This window comes from Cupressus sempervirens, chromosome 4 (assembly GCF_028749045.1).
Source record: "Cupressus sempervirens isolate cs-2001-9-10 chromosome 4, ASM2874904v1, whole genome shotgun sequence".
In the NCBI taxonomy this organism is placed as follows: domain Eukaryota; kingdom Viridiplantae; phylum Streptophyta; class Pinopsida; order Cupressales; family Cupressaceae; genus Cupressus; species Cupressus sempervirens.
In genome coordinates, this window is record NC_143121.1 from 306,300,979 (window position 1) to 306,325,838 (window position 24,860).

The 24,860-nt window shown below is 32.7% G+C and overlaps 1 protein-coding gene across 1 annotated transcript; it reads left to right on the forward strand.

Moving 5' to 3' along the window:
- Nucleotides 1–22,944: 22,944 nt before the first annotated feature.
- On the forward strand, nucleotides 22,945–24,621 carry LOC149561229 (DELLA protein RGL1-like). Its single transcript, XM_089827774.1, has 2 exons — nucleotides 22,945–23,025; nucleotides 23,122–24,621. The coding sequence occupies exons 1-2, from the start codon at nucleotides 22,945–22,947 to the stop codon at nucleotides 24,619–24,621; spliced, it is 1,581 nt and encodes a 526-aa protein (XP_089683900.1).
- The last annotated feature ends 239 nt before the right edge of the window (nucleotides 24,622–24,860 follow it).

Here is a 24,860-nt window from a genome sequence, read left to right on the forward strand (position 1 = left end):
ATAAATGGCCCCTTAATCAAAATTAATTTTGTAATATAATTCTAGAGATAAAAAGTAGACACATGCCCAGATCTAACACAAATTTTTTGTTATGGTTTTTGCAAATAAATAATTGACCATGAATTTTATATTGCAATATTTTTAGAATAAAAAAACTCTCATGTTTGACCACCTTAACTCGGTTGGCTAAATCTTCCCTGTTCCAGGGGGTTGGTCATGGGTTCTAGTCTCCCCCATCCCCGTGGTACCGATGGGCGTGTTGCGCCAGTACTACCGATCACGTTAAAAAGTTTACCCAGCGCACTTTTTAAGGAAAAAAAAAACTAAATCACAGAAATAATTTTTTATTTTATTTTCTTTATACTAGAATAATCATAAAATGGGACCCATCTTTCATATTTCAAAACTATTATATCATTTGAAAGTTATAGTTTTTTTTATCAACTGGTATGTCAATCAACACTCTACAAGTATCTTCATTAGTAATTAAGTAATAATTACTTATCAAACTCATAATATGACATCATTTATATTGATAGAATCTTGAGAGTGTTCTCACAAAACTTATTTCATTTCATTGAATTTGGATGGAAAAAGAGTCCACAAATGGTCAATTGAAGTCTGGATGTCAAATAAACATCGGTCAAATACTTTTTTTTAGTTGACCAAGTAGGCTTGGTAAATATTGAGCCTAATTGGGTACCCAAAATCAATTCTCGTACCTAAAACCAAATTCAGTACTTGATCATGGATTGGTTACTTGGTTAGTAGCGGCAAATGCAAAAAAAAAAAAATTGTCAAATTTGAGGCCACATTGTATATTATAAACAGTTTAATATTTTTTTTTTTTTATAAATATGTTTGAGTACTTCTACATAAGATATAGTAATATGTGAATATCATTATTAGATAATATTATATATGGTATTAAATATTACTAAATACTATATTAGGATCATAGTATTGTATATTATTAAATAGTATTCTATATTATCTATATAATATTATATGTTATATCATATTATAAATTTTCTATTATTATGTATTATTAAATCTATCTACTATAATATATATTTTAACATAGAATTAGATACATTATCTAATACATAGTGGGTTTTCCAAGGAATACCTTCCTAAGACCTGGGACATTATCTGCGATTCTATTATGAGATACATTATCTTGAAGGATCATTTCAAGTACTTTATATTTACCATTTTGCCCATCCTCAACCATTTTAGAAATCTGGATCAAATCTCTTTTCTATTCCTTTTTCTGAATTCTATGGAATATAGTATTTTAAAGGCAAGGAGAAAGAAGGAGGAGGGAAAATCCTTTTACCTCATCCACCAGGGTTTCATTAATGAGTTGTATATGCATCAACTTGCCCAAAACATGTCATTCCTAGTTAACCTTCTTGCTACTACATACCCATAGGTTTCTCATGACCTTGTCCTTGGCCTTAGCAAAACAAAATCAAGAAAACTCCAATCCTGAGGTCAAAATTAATCTCATAGACTTCAACATGAATACTAGGAAGAGAAAACATAATGCTTATAGATTGAACAAATGTCTCCAATTGGAGAAGTTTAAGTCCCCTCCCAAATAGGTCTTCAGCTTGGAGTCTATTGAAAATGACATTAAACCCCCTAAGAGGAAGAAACCCCACAAGGAAATTGACAAGAAGCCTGGCTCCAATCTTGCCAGCCCCTCCCATATTTCTGAAACCCTGGAGGCTAACCCTTCCCTGGCTAGAATTGGTGGTGAGAACATTACTTCCCTCATGAGGGAAAATCCTAAAGTGGTGGAAAAAAAGGACAACGTATCCATGACTGAAGTCATTGCAAGGCTTAACTTGATATGCTTGAACAACCAATGAAGGATTTGGTAGATAATGATACTTGCATCTACCAAAGATTTAAAACCTTGGTTGAGTTATTCTCCACTAAAGTGATGCATTTCATGGCTACCACCCTTTACTTTCTATAGGTGAACAAGGATTTGAAGGACCTAGGCAAGGAGAGTGAGACTTCCTATTCAATATATGACTTCCTGGCATAGGATTGGATGAAGACCCTTCTAGACAAACCTTTCAATGAGGGGTAGGTGACTATGGAAATGGATGGTCCTGAGGTAAAGGATGTTGAGGAACTAGATAAGAAGGAGGATAGTTAGCTTAGTTGGCTATTTTTATTTTTTCTATAATGATATCATTTAATCTAAACTTGATTCTCTATGGGGATTTTTGTTATTTATATAAGTTTAATTGCTAGACTAATAATAGCAGTATGTTGTTTTAGGGTAGAATACTTTTCATGTTTATTAGCTTGATCACAGTAGGACTGATGTTGTTAGGGTAGTTATGGATTATGTTAGTTTTTTAAAGTATAAAACTAGTATTGGTTAGATGATAGGGAGTAACCTCAGACTGATCTTTCAACTTTTTTGTACTATATGGTCTACCCCCCATCTCTCTTGGCTACTACCTATATACTTTAGAAATATAGTATTAGAAATTATTATGTAGTACTATATATTTTATTAAATAAATATAATTTTACTTAATTTTATATAGTATTTGATCAAACTAAGTTGTCACATGTTATTGTGTGTCATGTTGCCAAATTATAGTATGAATTGTCAAAATGGGTCATGGGATATCATACCACTCTTTATGAGCCATTGGAACACAACATTTATCTCCCTAGGGATCCTATGACCCCTAGAAGCATATATTGTCACATTAATGATCGAAAGGGGTATTGACCCATTGAAACACAACATATATGTCCTTAGGGGTCATAGGACCCACAAGAACATATGTTCTATTGCCATTGGTTGAAAAGGGTCATAGGGTATCCTATGACCCTTTATGACCCATTGGAACACATCTTTCATGTCCTTAGAGTTCCCAAGAAGCCTAGGAACACATGTTCTCATGTAAATGGTTGTAAGGGATAATTGGGTATCCTATGACCCCTTACGACGCATTGGAACAAACATGTATGTTACTAGGGCTCATAGGACCCTAGGAATATATATTATCATGTGAATCATCAAAAGGAGTCACGAAGTAAAGTATGACCCCTTTCGACCCATAGGAACACAATATGTATGTTCCTATAAACACACTTTACCATGTGGTTGGTTGAATAAGGGTGATAAGGCATCATATGACCTCTTATGACCCATTGGAACTTGCATGTCTATACGGGTCCTAGGATGCCTAGGAACACATTTTGTAATGTGAATGGGCAAAGGGTATCATAGAGTATGATATGATCAATTTTGACACATTTGAAAACAACATGTATGTCCTAGGGGTCTTATGACCCCTATGGACACATGTTGTCAAGTTATTTGTCAAAATAAGCCATAGGGTTTCTTGCAACCCCTTATAACCAATTAGAGCATAATATGGATGTCCCTAGGTATCTTAGGACACCTTGGAGTACATATTGTCATGTGATATGTTGAAAGGGAACATAGGTTATCCTATAAACCCTTATGACCCTTTCGAACACATATTCTCATGGGAGCCCTCATGGCACATTGGAACACCACATCTATGTCCTTAGGGTCCTACGAACCCTAGGAACACACGTTGTCATGTGGATTGTTGAAAGGGGTCAATGGAAAACCTACAACCCTTTTTGACCCATTAAAACACAACATGTGTGTCCCTAGGGATTTTAGAATCCCTAGGAACACATGTCGCTATGTGGTTGGTCAAAAGGGGATACTAGGCATCTTACGACCCCTTATGATTAATTCTAACAAAAGTTTCATGTCCCTAGAGGTCCTACAAACGTGACGAATATATGTTATCATGTGTATGGTGAAAAGGGTCATAGAGTATGCTACAATCCCTTTTAACCCATTAGAACACAATATGTATGTCCCTAGGGGTCCTAGGACCTAGCCTATGAACACAAGTTCTCGTGTCATAGATTGAAATGGGTCATACAGTATCCTATCACCTCTTATGGGCCTTTGGAACATAGTATGCATGTCCCTAGGGGTCATATTACCCTAGGGAACACATGTTGTCATTTGAATGGTCAAAAGGGGTCTTAGGGTAACCTACTACCTTTCATCACCCATTGGAACACAAAGTGTATATCCCTAGGGGTCCTTGGACACATGGGAACACATGTTATCATTTAAATGGTCAAAAGGGGTCACAACATATCCTATGACCAATTTTAACACATTTGAACATAATAGGTATATCCCTATGAGTCTTTGAACCCCTAGAAACATATGTTGTCATGTGAATGGTTGAAAGCATTCCTAGGTTAACCTACAACCCGTTACAACACATTCAAACACAACATGCATGTCAAACAAATGTTGTCATTTGATTGGTTTAAATGGGTCATACACATACCTCTGACCCCTTACTACCCATTGAAACACAACATCCATGTCCCTAAGTGTCCTAAGACCCCTAGAAATACATGTTTTTATGTAAATGTTGGAAAATGGATGTAATGTAACCCAAAAATCCTTATTACCCTATTGATCAAAACATAGATGTCCTTAAGGGTCCTCAGACTCCTTGGAACATAATTTGTCATGTGAATAGTTGAAAGAAGATATAGGGTGACCCATGACCCATTAGAATACAACATGTATGTCCCTGGGGCTTCTAGGACCCTTACGAATACATATTGTTATGTGAATGGTCGAAAGGAGTTGTAGCATTATTATTCTTTATGATTTGTTAGAAAAAACCAAAACACTTGGTTTCATATGAATGGTCAAAAGGGGTCTGAGGATAACCTATGAAATCTTATGACCTATTCAAACACAACATACATGTCCCCAGGGGTCCACGGACCTCTAGAAACATATCTTTTCATGTCAATGTTGGATAAAATTAATTAATTGTGTATTGTCTTTGATGTTACACTTGAATGTCATATCATTATAAGTGAATATATGCCAAGCTCACTTGGGCAGTGCAGATAGTTTTTTGTTTCTACTGAGCCTTCCTGTGATTCCTTAGTTTAGAAGGCAATATCTATTGAGTTCACTTGGGCATGAAAGGAAAAGTATGCAAAAGGTTAGTGTTAACCAAGCTCACTCGGTTACCAAAGGATTTTCATGAGTTTGTAGAGTTAACCAAGTTTCTATTGGTTAACAAAGGAAATCATTTCCGAGTTAGTTTCTACCAAGCTGGGTTGGCTAACAAAGGATTTTCTTATTTTGTCATATTAATCTTAATTGATTTATCTATTAATTCCACCCAACCAAGGTGATCAATAAATTATTCTAAGTTGTTTTTGAGCTAAATTGACAATACAAAGGATATAAGTATCAGGTCAGGTTGTGATTTCAAACTGCAAGTGTGGATGTGAAAGTATGAAGATGTTATTGAAGATTTAATGATGAGAAGAGGAAGCAAATTTGAAGGATAAGTAGAATATACTTAAGGAGCAAAAAATCTATATTCAATTAGGAAGGATCAAGTACAAGCCAAAATAGAGATGTGTAATAAAAAATATAGTTGCATTCAAATTAGGTCATATCATTGTTACTCTCTAATCATTGTAGCAGTGATCTAAATCTCCTAAGAGAGTTGGCTTAACAACTATTTGCAAATCGTCTAACAAGGTGGCAGTTGTATTAAATTGTTTAAAGAAATCTAACAAGGTCACTCTTAACAAGGTGATTTAATCCTCTAACAGGGTCACACCTAAGAGTGCTCTTTGTAACCTTTAATAGGGTTGGCTCCTAACAGGGCTCACTTCAAAAGAGTGGAAATAGTAACTAGTTGCAATTGGTATTTTTTCTCAAATTGGGTTTCCACATTAAATCTTGGTGTCAAATGTATTCATGCTATTTTATTTTATGTTTTTGCAACTAAGTTAAAGTAATGGTAATCACTAATAGCATCTGAAGGTTTTATGTTAAGCATTTATCGAGTACTTACCAAGTCACAATATTTTTGTGTGTTTACCGAGCTTCAGTAGTATTTAGTTTTTAGTTTGCATTTTTATACTAACATCTAAGGGATCTAGAATTTATTTTATTAGTAACTAATTCACCCCTTCCCTCTCAGTTACTCTTCCTTTATATCCAACAATTGGTATTGAAACTTTTGGTGCTTGTAGAGAAGGTTTCAAGGACCTAAGTCAAAGATCAGGATGTCTTACAAAAGAGAGATTCCCAAGCTAAATAGAGAAAATTTTGCACCATGGCAAAGAATTATGAGGTTACACTTGGGTACCATTAGTGACTCAAGATGAAGGTATCTTGATACTGAATTCAAGACTCCCATTGGAACATTATCAGATGAAAATATTGCTGAAAAGAAGAATCATAACATCATGATGAAGTCAAAGACTGCAAGAGAGCTCATGAAATGTGGATCAAGCTAAAATATATATGGAAGAGATGAAAATATAATAAAAGCTAAGGCTCAAAATCTTAGAGGTCATTTTGATTAGATGAAAATGAGAGAAGATGAGTACATTGCAAAATATGTGGAACGGATCAAAGCAAGTGTAAGTGCAATCAAAGCATCTCAAGGAGACATTGAAGAGAAAATGGTTGTAAGAAAGGTACTTAGAAATATTATTCCTATTTATGCAATTAGAATGTCTGTTATTCAAGAGATGAGATTTGATCCAAATAATAAAATATCTTTGGATGCTCTAGTTGGAAGATTGACAACTTTTGATTTAGACAACTTTGATAACTATGTTCCTAGTTCAAAGGTTATTGAATTTTCTTTTAAAGCTAAACTCTTCTTCCTATTTATGCACTTAGAGTGCCTATTATTCAAGATATGATATTTGATTCAAATAATAAAATATCTTTGGATGCTCTAGTTGGAAGATTGACAACTTTCGAGTTAGAACACTTTGATAACTATGTTCCTAGTTCAAAGGTTATTTAATTTTCTCTTAAAGCTAAACTCTTACTCAAAGAGAAGGGTAATAAATCAAAATCTAGTCAACCGGGAAGTGAAGAAGAAGGAACATCAAAAGAAAGTTTAGATAGTGACCTTGAGGTTGTTGAAGCCCTACTTACAAGAAAGTATTCCAAAGGTAGAGGAAAGTACAAAGGTAAAGTTCCTTTGATCTACTTTTCCTATGAAGAAGTTAGTCACATTGCTACTAGGTGTCCAAATTAGGAAATCAAATATGAAAAGAAAAGAAATAAGCACAATGGAAAGAATGATTCCAAGAACTACAATAACTACAAGGACAAAGGTAAGAAATCTTGTTTTATAGCTAAAGATTCTGATAATAGTGAAGATGAAATGGTATATATTGCTGTGAAAGATGATTCCAATGATGAAGGAGATAAGATTGCACTTATCTCTCATGTTAGAAAAAATGATATATGGATTATTGATATTGGTTGTTCACAACATATGACTGGAGACAAAACAACGTTTGAGCACATGGAATATTATGATGGAGGTAGTGCGAGATTTGAAAATAATGAATCTTATAACATAAAAGGAAAAGGATGTATTTCATTGACTAGAGAACTTGTATGTGTTAATGCTTATTAGGTTGAAGGACTAAAGCCTAATATACTAAGTGTGGCACAATTGAATAATATTGGATTCAAGGTAGAATTCATGACTGGATAGGCCAAACTACTAGATGGAAAGGGAAATTTGGTTTGATCTAGTAAGCAAACAAAAGATAATTTATTTTATCTTGATCTAATTGATTTTTCATGTTTTATTGCTCAAGTAGAAGAAAGTTACTTATGGAAAAAAAATCCATTTCACATAAACTTTGATAATCTAGTTAAGCTAAGAAAACATAAAAGAGTAAGAGGTATTCCTAGTTTGAAGAAGCTTGATACGGGTCTTTGCAAAAATTGCCAAATTGGTAAGATGGGAAAGACTAGTTTCAAAAGCAAAAACTATCTATTAGAAGAAGTGTTAGAAATTGTTCATACAAACTTATGTGGACCTATTGGAATAGAGAGTTATAGTGGATAAAACTTTTTCATTCTTTTTGTTGATGACTATTTTAGAATGATGAATGTAATGTATCTAAAAGAAAAATTAGAAGCCTTTCAAAAATTCATGTGGTATATAGAAAGAATAGAAATGGAAATTGGAAAGAGGTTGAATCACTTCAGATTAGATAGAGGTGATGAATTCATCTCTAATGAATTCAATAATTTCCGCATTCAAAGAGGAATCAAAAGACAAGTATCGGTCCCTGGTACACCACAACAAAAAATGGTATAGCTAAAAGAAGAAACAAATCTATCATGGATTGTTCAAGAACCTTGATGATTGAAAATAATGTTCTTCTCAAATGCTAGAAGGAGGCTATCAGCACTATAGTTCATACCTTGAACAGAGTAAAGTTGAATAAATATTCAAACAATACTCCTTATCAGCTATGGTATGGCTATAAACCTAATGTAACTTACTTGAAAGTATTTGGCAGTAAATATTATATCTTGAAAGAATCTAGAAAAAGGAAAATTTGATGTGAAAGGTGATGAAGGCATATTTCTAGGATATTACTGTAGAAGTAAAGCATAAAAATGTTTGAACTTGTCAACTCATAAAATTATAGAAAGTGCACATGTTATAATTGATGAGTTTGCAGAAAAGAGTGAAGAAGAAAGCAAAAAGGAGCCATAGGATTATAGAATATTTTTTTTATGATGAACATGATACCCTACCAAATTATCTAAAAGAAAGGAAGCTTCATGTCTCAAGTCCCCAAAATCTCCAATAGTTACCAAGTTGTAGACAATGCAACTTGATTTACAGTCTGAAGGACTCGAGTCACAATCAAAGACTACCGAGCTAGTTCAAACTAAGCCTAATGGACTCAAGTCATAGATAGAAGGACTGAGCTTTAAATTAAAATTCATGATGAAGATGGTGGAACTCATTCAAAACCCAAAGAGCCTATGTTAACAAGATATGTCAGAAGGTGTCATGTACCTGATTAGATCATTGGAGAAAAATTTGAAGGAACAATGATAAGAAGAAAATTAAAAGGTACATGCTTGCTTGTTGAATTTGAACCTAGAAGTGTCAAAGGTGCTCTAGATAATGAAAGGTGAAATAGAACAATGAATGAAGAGATATAACATATAGAAAAGAACAAAACTTGGACTCTTGTTCCTAGACCCAAGGACAAAAATGTTCAAAAAATTTGGACTCTTGTTACTAGATAGAAAAGATGGAAAATTTTCAAGAAACAAAGCAAGAGTGGTGTGCAAAGGTTATTCTCAAGAAGAAGGTATTGATTATGGTGAGACTTTTGCTCTTATAGCAAGACTAGAAGGTGTTAGAACTTTACTAGCATCTGCAGCACATAGACGATTCAAAGTGTATCAAATGGATGTCAAATCTACATTCTTGAATGAAATTCTTGATGAAAAAGTTTACATTGAACAACCAAAAAGTTTTGTAGATCCTAACAAAAGAGATATAGTTTGCAAGTTACACAAACCATTATATGGTCTCAAGCAAGCTCCCAGAGCTTGGTATGAAAGAATTTATAATTACTTGGTATATATTGCCTTTCAAAGCACAAATGATAATAGTAGTCTATATATCAAGGAAGGACCAGACAAGAAGATTGTGTTGGCAGAAATATTTGTTGATGATAATCTATTTATAGGAAATGATGACTTGTGCAAAGCATTTTCAGAATAATTGAGTAAAGAATTTGAGATGTCCATGTTTGGTGAGATAAAATTCTTTGTTGGATTGCAGATACATCAGAACAAAAATGGTATCTACATCACTCAATCTAAGTATATCAAGGAAATACTAAAGAGGTTTGGAATGGAAGATTCAAGACTAGTTGGAACCCCTATATCTACTGGACATAAGCTCTCTAGAAATGATGATTCCAAAGAATACATCAGACCACACATAGATAAATGATTGAAACCTATAGTATGTAGTACACACAAGGCCTGATATTGCTCTAGTAGTTGGAATAATGGAAAGATTCTCAGCAAATCCTAAGGAAAATCACATGATGGCTATCAAGAGAATCATGAGATATCTAGAAGGTACTAAAGATTATGGATTATGGTATAAACTTGGAGGCAATTTGGACTTAAAAGTACTTATTGATGCTAATTGGGCAGGAAGTATTGATGACAGAAAAGGCACTAGTGGTGAAGCATTCTTTCTTGGTATAAAAAAAGTTTCTTGGACAAGCAAGAAATGAAATTGTACATTTCAATCAACAACAGAGGCAGAATATGTGGAAGCAGTAGTTAATTGTTCTAACATTGTTTGGTCCAAACAATTTTTGAAAGGAATGAAGATAGAGATCAAGGATCCAATAGTCATATACTTTGATAACATCAATGTAATCAATATATCAAAGAATCTAGTGATGCATACTAAAAAAAACACATTGCAATAAAATATCACTTCTTAAGAGAGTACAAGAGAAATAAGTCATATTGGAATATGTTAATACAAAGGAATAGACTGTAGACATATTTACCAAGCCATTACCTAAGGATGCATTTCTATATCTAAGAGGTAAGCTAGGGGTCATTCCCCTATTCGAAGTTCACTAGATAAAGTTTAGTAATGCATCAACCAGAACCTGTTGAAGATCAATCAGTTGGTGCAAAATTGGCAAAGGCATATTGCAAATGAATTGGCACTTAAGGTATATTGGTATTAATAGAGTTCTTGTCTTTGGCATGTGTTGTTAAAGAGGGAGAATTTTACTGTCATATCTCTGAGAAATTTTTTGAACCAGAATAAAGTAAGGAACCAAAGAGGGAGAATTTTTCTTAAGGAGAAGTTTTTTGTAAGAGGGAGAAAGTTTTGAATGAACTTGGTAGAGGTTTTGCAGATAGAAGAAGAATCTAGTGAAAAAAAGAGCTCATACTAATAGAGGGAGTTCTCAAGTCAAAATATAAAATTTCATTGTGCTATGACATGTTGTGTTGCCATCAATGCTAAAGAGGGAGATTTTAGGGTACAATTGATTATTTGTGTAATGTCTTTGATATTACACAAATTTCATATTATTATCAATCAATATATACCAAGCTCACTCAGGCAGTGAAGATAGTTTTCTATGTCTATCGAGTGTTCCTATGATTGCCTTGTTCAGAAGATAGTGTCTACCGAGTTCACTCAAGCATCAAAGGAAAAGCATGTAGAAGGTAAGTGTTAACCGAGCTCACTTGGTAAATTAAGAAAAGTTGGATGGAACTAGTGCTACTCGAGATCATTCGGTTTCCAAAGTATTTTCAGGAGTTTGTAGTGTTAACCAAGCTTCTTTTGGTTAACAAAGGAAATTGTTTCTAAGTTAGTTTCTACCAAGTTGGGTTGGCTACCAAAGGATTTTCTTATTTTTTCATATTAAGCTTAATTGATTTATCTATTAATTTCAGCCAACTAAGGTGATGAATAGTAATTATTCTAAGTTGTATTTGAGTGGACTTGACAATATGAAGGATATAAGTATAAGGTCAAGTTATGATTTCAAAGTGCAAGCGTGGATGTGAAAATATGAAAGTGTTATTAAAAATTTAATGATGAGAAGAGGAAGAAAATTTGAAGGATAAGCACAATATCCTTGTGGAGTAGAAAAGCTATATTTAATCAGGAAGGATTAAGTACAATCCAAAATAGAGTTGTATAATCAATAATTCAGTTGCATTCAAATCAGGTAATCTCATTGTTACTATCTAACCATTGTAGTAGTTATCTAAATCTCCTAATAGAATTGTCTTAATAGCTATTTACAAATCCTCTAACAAGGTGATAGTTCTATTAAAGTTTCTAAAGACCTCTAACAAGGCCACTCCTAATAGGGTGATCAAATCCTCTAATAGGCTCACAACTAGCATTGCATTTTGTAACCTTTAATAGGGTTGGTTCATAATGGGGCTCACTTCAAAAGAGTGAAAGGGTCAAAGCACAAAAATGTGTCACCCTTTTGTGAAGGAAAAGGCTAACAAAAGTACAACTATTCACCTTCAATGTTATAAAACTGGTATTATTATTTAAAATTTGAAAATGAAGTAAACTAATGAAATGTGTAGAAATAGATCAAGTTTAGGATTATAATTTTAAATAATTATTTGGATTAAGAATTGATATATTTTCATAATTTTTATAGATTAAGAATTGAAAAACGCTTAAAATTAGGGGTCTAGTTCCCACCGCAAAACTATATGGAAATAAACCAATTTCCCTTTGATCTAAGACTATGTTATAGATAGCACATATATCTAGAACATTAAAAAATAAAAAAATTCTTTAGAGTTATATTTTAACTTATATAATCATTCAATATTCAACTCACCTAAAATTGATAGTTTTCATCTCCCACCACATTTTTCAAAACCAATCTATTCTAACCAAAATAAGAATTATATATTTTAGAAGAGGACTCTCTCCTTGAGAACGTCATTTAAGTATTAAATTTTTATTCTATGATGTACTATTTATTTCTTTCTCAAAATTGACATCTCTTTGAGTATTAAAATATGTGCTTGTAGAATTTTTTAATTATAATATATTATATCTAATTTAAACACTATAAACTCTATATGAGAATATTCTTGACTTTGGGCTATATAAAGTGAAGTTTATTAGCTATTGAAAATATATCATAAAAAATTGTAAGAGTTATTGAAATGTCAATTTTCTAAAATAATTATATTTCTTTAGTAATTGGATACAAACTAGTATAAAACATTAATTTAATAGACATTTCCAATTGGAAAAGTGTGATACCATATGTAACTCAACTTGAATGAATATATCTAGATCATATCTTTGAACAAAATTGATTTTTAGATAGAAATAATCAAATTCGATCATTCTAATTAGTCATCGTAAAAGGTGACACAACTTTGTACTTTTACCAAAAAATAGTAACTAGTTGCAATTGGTGTTTTTTCCCAAATTGTGTTTTCACATTAAATCCTGGTGTCAAATGTGTTCATGCTATTTTCTTTTATTTGTTTGCAACTAAGTTAAAGTAATGGTAATCACTAATAAATTTTAAAGTTTATATGTTAAGAATTTACCGAGTACTTAGCAAGTTACAACATTTGTGTGTGTTTCTCAAGCTTCAACATTATTCAATTTTTAGTTTGCATTTTTATACTAAAATGTAATGGATCTAGGATTTATTTTAGTAGTAACTGATTCACCCCTCCCCTTTCAATTACTTCTCTTATATTTCCAATAGTCAATGATCATAAAGGGTCATAAGGTATCCTATGTCACCCCATAAGAACACAACATGCATGTCCTTAAGGGTCTTAGGATATCTAGGAACACATGTTGTCATGGGTATGGTTGAAAGAAGTCATAGGGTAACCTACAAGACATTATGAGTAATTCAAACACAACATGCATGTCCTGAACACATGTTGTTATGTGAAGGGCTGAAAGTGTTCCCGGGGAAACCCAGGACCCCTTACGACCCATTCAAACACAAAATGCATGTCCCTAAGGAATACATGTTTTCATATGAATAGTTGAGAGGGGTCATAACATTACCTACAACCCCTTTTGACCCATTAAAACACATGTTATAATGTGAATTGTCAAAATGGGTTAAGTGTAATATACAACCCCTTATGACCAATTTAAACACAACATTCAAGTTCCTATGGATCCTAGGACCCCTAGGAATACATGTTGTCATGTGAATGGGAAAAAGGGGTCATAGGGTAATCTACAAACCCTTATGAGACATTTTAACACAAAATGCATGTACGTAGGAGTCCTAGGACCCATAGGAACACATGTTGTCATGTGAATGGTTAAAAGGTGTCATAGGGTAACCTATGACCCCTTATGACCCATTAGAAAAGAACATTCCTAGTGGTCTTACGACACCTAGTAGCACATGTTGTCATGTGAATGGTTGAAAGGGGTCATAATTTAACATGTGACCCCTTTCAACCCTTTGGAACACAACATGTATGTCCCTAACAGTCCTAGGATCCTTAGGAACACATGGTATCATGTTAATGCTGAAAAGTGGTCATAGGCTAATCATAGACCCCTTTAAACCCATTAAAACACATCAATGTCCCTAGGGTTTTTAGGACTCCTAGTAACTAATGCAAGATTAAGGTTTATCAATGAGAAAAGCATCAAACTACCCTTTCCAAGGGTTAGACACAAAGGCCATGTGAAAAAATTCAATAGTTCTAATTTTTAAACTTCTCATATAAAACAATAGCAAGCCAGACTATGAGACATTCAATGTAGTGGTCTAATACATGATAAGGATTAAAAGTCCAATTACAAGATTGCATCTTCTCTCCTACATTCAACCAAGCTTCTTATATAGATAGCTAAGACATGAGTTAGCTAGTCTAGAATTTAATTTCATTATAGGTCCAATCTTGGAAGAATAAATCAAAAACCCATGAAAAATGACAACATAAGAACACACACCCTTAAAGATAGATCCATAAAAAAGTTAGGAGTTGGATAAAAATTGTGCAAGACAACACATTACCACTAGAAACTATCGAAAAGAAACAACATACTTCACTTGATGAAAACTATAGGAAATAAAGACTATGAAGAGTGACATTGGAATTGAACAATGTGAAATATAAGAATGTACACAATCAGGGTATGGATCTAGGATAGGTCCTCATCCTCATGCCAACTATGCATAAGCTAGAACCAAAATCAACAACGACTATGTCACGAACAAAAAACTAGTACATAAAATGGATATATTTTTGGTTCGTATGAGATATCATATTAACCCAAGATGCTCCTGCATAAAACACCTAGAGATATCATTGCTGAAAATATGAAGGTAAAATCCAATCCTAGGATATTATCAATGTACTTTTGAGGCTCATAGATAGTTATGTTTTTGTTTTCTTTAAAAAATAATAATTTATGTTATCATAATTGGGATTTTTTGTTTTTCTACCAATGAAATAAAGAACTCTCATAAAGTGTTAAGACAAGGGTAGAGTTAATTATTAGAGTTAGCATATTCAACAAACATTGATGAACTTCTTAGAGAGTGGGAGGAACTCAAAAGTAGGCATTGTTGTTAATCTACCAATTGGGTATTGTGGGTGATAATGGCCATGTGGCTATCAACATTTAGAAACTTTTTATTAGAAGAAATACCAATGTAAAGTGAACAAAAATGAGGATGCTATATGAATAAATTGTATATAAATATAACTTGTACTTAATTATTAGAAATATTAAATGACATAAATAATTTTTAGTTCCAAACACCCCACTTGTGATTGTCATCATAATGGAAAAAGTGCTATGTCTTCTCCTCTAAAGACCTACGTCTTCTCCTCTTAAGATCAATAAACTCTTTTCTATTCCCTCTCATTATCTTAATCGTGGGTCCACAAATACTCTAAAAATATCTAATAAAATTTCTATCAAAGCTATCCAATGCATGAAATGATCTTACCTTTATATCACATGGACTGGGACTCTCTCAAATTAGTCCCTTTTGTAATAACTCATGCATTTGTTTATTCAACTCTTTATTTTGTACTGGTGTCATTTTGTACACTCCCTTGTTTGAAAAAATGACTTGTAGAATCAAGTCCATATACTAGCTAATCTTACTCACTTGTAGTAATCCATTAGGAAAATTATCACGTATAACATCTGGAAACTCTTCCAACAAATCTACAAATTCTCAAAGTACCTATTCTACTTCTTATTTACCATCTTATGGAATTATAGAAACACACATATTCTCATGGTTCATACACTCAAGGAACATCTTTTTAGAAAAAATACATACTCTAGCAACACTAAATAGGTTTTCATATGTAACCTTCAATGACTTCACCTTACGTTTCAATAAATCCCTTTTAAGCATGTAGGTATTCAAATGGTCGCAATGTATATTGTTCCTATCAAACTACCAAGCTCTACATAGAAACATATGACATATGCCCATAGGTATGTTATCGCAAAGCACCTCATCCTAATAGCTTATAATCTTGAACTTCACTAGGCATTACTCATTGACCATGTCTTTTTGGTCATCCTAAACCTAGAAAATATAGTATGGATATGGTTATTTATGTCTCTTTAGTTTTAACTTCATTCCCATCTTTTCTAATACTATATTGTCAGTGTTTCCACAATCAATGATTGCATCACAATAATTATTTTAACATTTTTTCCTTATATGAAATAAGCTCCTCCTTTGATCAAGTTCATTCTCACCACTCAATAGGACTCTTTTTTTCACTAAGACTTCTCCTCTTTCAAAATCTTTATAATGAAATGATTTGGCATCTTCATCAACATAGGCAACACTCACTTGAACCTAAGTTCTCCTATATGTCATTCCTTTGTGCCAAAGACACTCAAATGCTCTATTCCTTTATTCTCCATAGTCAATATAGGTTCCACAAACACTTTCTCTGTACCATATCCTTGTGATCTTCCTCTCCCTCTCTAATCTCTAATATTCATATAATGGAAATGATTAGAATTGTTTTCCATCTAGTTCTCACTATTATTACTAGCCTCATCCTTCTACTGATCTTCATTTCATCCTCTATAAGTTCATCCACTATATTTTCCACCGTGACCTCTACCAATATTATTTTTATCAAACTTCTTATTTAGCTTTTTCTCAAATCTTAGGGAAAATGGTATGCCTCTTCAATATTGTTCATTCTTAATAGAATCAATTCCTCCTAAAAACTAGGCCTCAATACATTAAGATAACTAGAAACTTTCTCATTGTCAACTTATGCATCTCCTATTTTGGTGAGAACTCGATAGAAATATTTGGTATATCTTTTCCTCTTCTATTTTTCTCTAATTGAATCTTTTGCAACCAAACCTTTATGTGACCCTTCAGTTTGGCCTTTGCAAAAAATGACCTTATTAGGATGCTCAATATCTTAATACTCAAAGTACTCTTTTAATTCATTGATCCAACTGATAAATTCTACTATGTTAAGATTTCCCAAAAATGTAGAAACCTCTAACTTAAGTCTTTTGCCAATCTTGGAGATGGACCTAAAAAACCTTTCTTCTTTTGGGTTCACAACTACCTCCTCTTCACCATTTTCATCTTCTTCCTCTCCTTTACCCTCACTATCATCCCTTAAACACTTTATTTATGTATTTCTTCTTCCAATTCTTGCATTTGTAATTCAAGGGTGCTAAAGCCCCTAGATGTAACATGCACAACTTTTCTATCACACTCTCTTTTTTGGAGAAATTTTTGCACTTCTGTAGAAACCATAGTATAAAATCCCTCACAATCATGATCCATGTACACATATAGCTAAAACCATGGTCCTTGTGAAAACTATTTTAGAAATAACAATATGTCAACATAGTTAGGAAATCTTCCTCTGACACCACTTAATGAAGCGTGGTTCCCTTATTACCAAAAACAAATAACATAAATTAAAAAATAACAACAATTTGTGAGAAAAAATATGGGCTTCTTATTTTTGCAACAATTATGACATTAAAAAATTTTCAAACACAATTTGGAAACCCACATGAGCACATTTGATACATCAATCTATAGGATAGAGTTGTGAACTATCACTATGAGTTATCCTAGACAATCTATGAACCGTCCTTATATAGGAAAGTTTACACTACTTGGGAAGTTTCTAAACATTTAAGCATAACTATTTAGGTCAATCAACCCTAGAATTACATATAGAGTTGGCTCAAAACAATTATGATATTTAGTTTGAAAATGTTATTTTTCAAATTTTGAAAGACCATAACTTGTGAATAGTTAATGTGATTGGCCATTATAGCCCCATTTTCAAATCCTTGTGTTCTAATCTACATAGCTTGATTTGTGCAAGCTCTAGTTGGCCTCATTTTGGAGCCTATTTGGAGCCTCTACAACCTTTGAATATGAACCTAAAGGTTTTCTACCAATAATTTCACCGAAAAAATCTATAATAACTTCACAATTACTCATGATATGGTAGTAAGCCTCAAGGAATAGACTGATATATCCAAGATAAATACCCACCTATGAAATTAGGACATTTTGAGCTCATAGGACTTACATACTAAGTAGAACTCTTCCAAAAATAACAATTGGGCTCTGAGATAACCCTTATTCAAGAAACATAAAGGAAATATTTTTGGGTGATGCAAGATTTCTCTTAAACCCATGATGATCCTATATCAGATTGCCTTCTTGAATTTTCTTCACATTGCCTTCTTCTATAAAGTGGTTCTCAAACCTACCAACCCTTTTTTTGAGATAAATAATTTTATTATAAACTCAACTATCCAAGCCTAGGGAAACATCAAGTTTATTCTTGGCCTTGTGAAGGAAATCCAAGGAGGCAGGGAAGACATTAGGTGTTAAGTTCTCCTTATCCAACATAGTGACATTAGTATCAACATTCTAAAAATTATCAGGTTAAAAATAATTCCCATTAGAATTTGTAAAATTGTAGTCAGCTATATTTTTATTAGGGGAGTTATCCATACATATTACATTAGGCTTCTTGTTTTCCCCATTTCCAACTTTTCTAGGGCTCTTATTTCTTATAAGGAATGAAGAAAGAATCCCACTTTTGTTATTTAACTCGTCAATGCCTTTCATCTCTAAATCAACATCAATTTTTGTGACCTTAGGGTCATCCTTCCAAATATTTCCTTGATCCAAAATATTCATTAAACTTGTTAAAATATCATCAAAATCTTGCCCCATCTTGATCCCATTTTTTTGGTTATGCAACAAATCCTTCCTTTCTTAGCCTTTTAACCCCGAGGATATTTTCTCTTCATTCTACTAGGCATATCACCCTCCCCCTTGTTATAATTCTATATTGTTAATTTGGGGGTGCAAGATTTATAGTATTATAAAAAAATGAATAAGCCCTTTATGTAGAACATTCTTACAAGACTTGTATGATACTCAGTTCCATTTATTTTTAGTAATTTTAAAATGTAAAATAGAAAAGAGAACCTACCACCATAATAGAAACGATTTAGAAAAATGAAATTATAACTACAGACTCTAGAATACCTACCATCAAAGGTGAAATATTCCCTAATAAATGGAAGGATCTTCCTTCAAATAGGTTTAATTTTCATACTTGAGTAGTAATCTTCCTCATTAATCAAGCCACTCTTTCCTTAATCATTTATGTGGAATTTTGCATCAACATGACCCACAACCTTTCTTTCCCTATAGAAATTCATGTCAACACAAGGAAGACCATAGATATAAAATGTAAAGCACAGGGTAAGAGGGAACGAGACAACATTTAGGCAAGTAGTCTCTCCTTTCCAATACTTAAATAATTCCAAAGTCATTTCCAACTTGAAACTATATATAGGTGTTCTAAATAAATGGTGGCCCAACCTTTCTCAACCTACTTCTAAATAGAAATAATCTCCTTCCATTATATATATTTCACTTTGTCCCTTGCATTTTAAATCACCAACCATAACCCAGTTATTGCTATGATGAACCAAATATCTATTAACAATGGCTAAATTCAAACTGCACAAGTTGAACATACAAATGTGAATAGTGAAAGCTATATCAACCATAAAGCATGCGAGTCATAATTACTCAAGAAGGCTTACTAGTATCATCTTGGATTGATGATATTACAAATTTACCTTACCTATCACTTCCATCATTCTTTGATATATTTATCATAACACTATGTGTGAAATCCATCCTTATTATTTCCTTAAGGGCTCATTTGGTTTCAGGCGTAGAAATTGAGAATAGGAATGACTATTCCAATAACAACTATTTTTTGGAAAGGACATGAGCTCATTTTAAGGGAAAAATGAGAATATCTAATCCTATTCCCTATTCCATTTGACACACCAAACAAAACCTTGAAAACATATTCCTAATTTCCTATTCTTATTCCAACAACCAAATAGTCCCTAAGCTCAAATTCTAACTTAAGATTCTCTTCGAAAAGAAAACTTGCTTGACACAAATGACTAAATTGGATATATGATCCACTTTCATATTGGCTTCCTATTATGTATAAGTAATGATAACATTTTCAAAATTTTTGATCATGGACCTCACTACTTTCATTATATTATTGATTGTCCACATGGGGTTGAATTCACCAAATAAGTGTCAAACAATATTTTTGGAATCCATGTAAATGAATTTTTTTTTTCATTGAAGGGACTTAGTGATATTATTAAGTTTTATTTTTTGTAATTATTTCATCTTATTTACTACTATTATCTTTATCCATGTATGTTTTTATGTATTATTTTCCTATTAACTTTTAATAATAGATATTTTAGTTGAGATTTTCTAAGATAGTCATTTTATTCATATATGATAGATTAAATATAAATATAAATATTATTTTTTAATTTAGAGATAACTTCAACATTAAGTAGAATTGTGATATTGCTATTAGAATTTAACTGTGTAGTGTTTGAGTCAAACTCATTGAGAATCACCTAGATCCAATGAGAGCTAGGTGATTCAATTATTTTCATGAGAGATGGATTCATGTTGAATCACTACTAATAAAATATGTGTCAATATGTTTGACTCAAAAACTACATAGTTACATTCTAAATGCAATAACACAATTTTACTTGCTATGTAAATTATCTCCTAATTATAAATTGATGATCTTAAGGGGCTTTCTAATAAATGGTTCATAAGGCACAACACTTGGTGAAGATTTTAGAAATGGGTTTGCAAGTAGAGTGAGTTTAACTATGGAGGAAACTTTGTAGTTAAGCATGCTAAAGTTGGAGTAGTATTGGGATGGGTGACCTCTTAGGAAGTCTTGAGGCTTCACCTTTGTGCGCATCACCTAGATCCAATGAGTGCTAATTGTTCCATTTATTGTCATGAGGGATGGATTCATGTTGAATCACTACTATAGAAATATAGGTCAATGAGTTCAACTCAAAAATTAAAGAGTTATATCCTAATAGAAATATCATAATAATTTTTAGTTTATTTATTTTTTATTAAAAGAATTACTTTACTTAAATTAAATAATTATAATTTGATTTTTTGACATGAAATCATATTTATGTTGATAACTTTATGTGGAAACTTTGTTGACATAAATAACTTTTTCACGCTAATACATTTTAGTGCTCTTCCTATTTTTTATAATTCTTCAACTATAAACTTTAGTTATTTATTATTTTTTCTCATTTTTTTTAGAAATTGGAATAAACAAGAATTACTTAATTTATTCTTTTTTATCATTATTTTTTTTAGAAATTTTGCATAAATAGGAATTAATACATATTTTCTTTTACAAAATTTGAATTGTATTTTTGTTTTTTTTCAATTGATTTAGATTTTATTTATTAAAATTATTATAGATTGTTTTTTAAATTAGTTTAATATTTTATTATTATTATTTTAATATTTTTTTTGATCTTATCTTTATGCATGCTATGTATTTTCTATTATTCTTTTTTAAATAATCATTTTATTCATACATAACAAATTAAAATATACATAAATATTTTATTAATCTATTTAAACTATTTTTTAAATTTTATTTTAGTTAAATTAAACATTAAGTATAATTAAATTTAATCACATTAATTTATATTTATAGAATAGTTTTATTATTAAACACTTAATGACTCTTTGTTGCAAGCACAAAAGCATATAACTACTACATACAATATAAATATTGATTAGTTTACCATACAAGGATGGGTAGTCCCCTAATGTAGGATTGATGGAATATCAATAAAGTTCTCTAGAACATGTGGTGATATTAGTGGTGGAGTGGGATGAGAGGGATCTTTTGTTTTTGTTGCTTCTCTATGATCACCATGGAATGAGAGGGAGTTTAATTGATGACCCACAACATTTTTTACTACATTCAACAATCAAAGGACACAAAGAGTCATGGTAGTTATGTTTTCATGCCATTACATGCCATTGTCAAAGTGCTAACAAAATCACACTATTTATGATTTCATGTCATTGATTGTGTAAGAGCCATTCCATTGTTGTCCTAGTCCATATGGCATTGAATATTCCTCTAGTAGAAATATCAATATTCCTTGTATCTAATTTTTATTCACATGATTTTTAGCATGAAAATGTAGTTATGTCAACAATGTCATCACTTTCACACTATTTTCTTATATTAATTGTCTTTGTAGTCATAGTTGGTTGATCTTTAGGTCATTTTATTCTCTTAAGTGTAATTTACTTATAAAATTAATTTTAGTAGGGTCTATGACCTTTCACATGAAAAAAATATTGATTTTGAACATGATGGAATAGAATATCTTTTATACAATAAAAATAGAAATAGAAAATTTATAAGCGATTAATCTGCTTAAATTAAATACACAAATAAATTAAATACACAAATAATTTAATTTTCTTTTATAAATTGACCATTTGCATTATTGACTCTGGCATATACTAGTTTTTCCTTGATAATAAAGGTAGAGGAAAACATAGTGATTTTTTTCAACTTTTTTGTTGTTTTCGACTATAGACTATGCAGACCATGAAGATCAAACATTGAAATTTTCAAAAAAATATATGATGATTTCAATCTTTTGAAAATTGGTCAACTCTACAGTTTTAGGGGAGGATAGCTGATCCTATAATAGTGTTACCTTTCCAAAACATTTCATACCATGATTCCACCGATTGGAAAGATCGTCCCAAACCTTTCCCAACCTTTCTTTTTCAATGCTATCAATGAAAATATTAGCCATAATTACACATTTACATAATCCAAATTTCTACTTTAGGAATTGCCATCTTATCGTCGTGTCTGCCGATTTAAATTATGTTGGATTTGTATGTTTCTGGTTGCCTTTTGTGTGATGATTAAATTAACATGACGGCGAATTTGTAAGTATCGCGTTTTATTGGGTGTGAGTACGATATTAAGTACATTACGCCAATTTTATCTAAACCGTGTTGTAGCGGATTTGATCTCGACATTACCGTTGTGGTCTGTATCCTCTAGCTTAAATGAAATCAAGCCAATTACTCACTCATTCCATTCATACAACGATCCTTGAAAGCCAGCTTCCAGCAAATACAAGGATGACTGTATCTGATAATGGAATTCCTATTTCCATATTTGATTATTCATTCAATGAAGCAGATGGTATTCAGGTTTAGTCATATCTTTCAGTCCATGATCAGTTACCTTGTGGGACGGAGATCAATATTGAATGCCAACTGGAGGGAAAGAAACGAAAAGCGAGTTTATCTGACGATGCAATCGCCCCTCAATTCGTGTCACTACCCTTTGAATCGGATATTGTTACAATCGACGACATCTTTCAGCCGCCAGAACCCCAACTGTTTCCTTGTGAGGACAAAATAATGAGCCCTTATTTCTATCATATCTTTCCCTTCGAGGATGAGCTCATAACATTTTATGACGCGTCAGAGCAAATGGGAGAGCCTTGTCATGAAGATAATCCTCAGGCTATCAATGATCTCCTGTTCTGTGAGGAAACCCTGAATTTGGAAGGAGCTGAGTGCTTAACTGTATGCGCTGATGAAGAGGAAGAGAAGGGGATGGAATTGGTTCAACTTCTGCAAGAGTGTGGAGAAATGATAGAAGAGGGGAAATATGATGAGGCCGCTGAACTGGTGAGAAGATGCAAAAGTTTGTCTTGTCATATGGGAAATGCCACAGAGAGGCTTGGCTTTTATGTCTCCGCCGCTCTGGAGGAGAGAATCGAACTTCAGACTCTGGGCAGGAAAAATATTGACATTGAAATTGACAGAAATGAGTTTTGTGATCTTCTTGCTTACTCTAACAGAGCTCTGCCCTATATCAAAGTGATACAGTTCACGTCTGTGCAGGCAATCATAGACGTCGTAGGGAACGCCGAGAAGATTCATGTAATTGATCTTGGGATGCGAACTGGGTCGCAATGGACAGTATTAATGGAGTATCTGGCAGACAGATCTTTATCACCTTCTTTGCCTGCGCTTGAGCTTCTCAAGATTACAGCAGTTGGGATGGACGGCAAAGAGATTTTGAAAACCGGGAAAAGACTTCATGAGCTGGCTGAATCTTTGGCGGTCCCATTATCGTACGACATGGTGGAGATCACAGGTATAAAAGACATTAAGGAAGGTTGTTTCACCGTTGAATCTGACGAGGCGTTGGCAGTTAATGCTCCATTTGTTCTGGGAAATCTGTTATACGACCCATTCCTCCTGGAAAATCTCTTAATTGTCTTGAAGAAGCTCAGGCCAAGGATAATGGTGCATGTCGAAGTAGAAGCGCAGATTAATTCTCCGTCTTTTGTGAATAGATTCAGCAAGGTGGTTTCCTTTGGCGTTGCGTATTTTGATCTTTTGGATGTTACTTTTGCAGACAGAAATGATGTTAAGAGAGTGAAGCATGAAGATTTAATTGCTGGGCGTCCTATGAGGAATATGATTGTATATGAGGGGAAGGAGAGAACTTCTAGGCATGTCAAAACTAATGTGTGGAGGACTTTGTTTATGCTAAAAGGGTTCTGGGAAATGAACTTCAGCTTTCAAGCTATGTATCAGGCTACATTGTTATTAGAAGAATTTGGTTTCGGGGAATATTACTGTCTGGAGGTAGATGGACATGCAATAATTGTAAAGTGGAAAGGAACTCCATTGTTTGGACTCGCGGCATGGAGTAGTGTCTAAACTATTGTTCATGACGAATGCTGAAACAAATATTGTAAATATATTATAATACGCTGCAGAGAGTTTTTAACCCCATTTGTACGAACAATTGTCACATAGAACAATTGTTTTGGTTCTTTTCGTATTGTGTAGTGATTTAAAGTACGGGCTATAATATTCAAGGAAGGGAAGGAAAATGCACTAATGTTATGGTGAATTGTCGTTCCTTTATTCTAAGTATCTCACCTCCCTCTGAAATT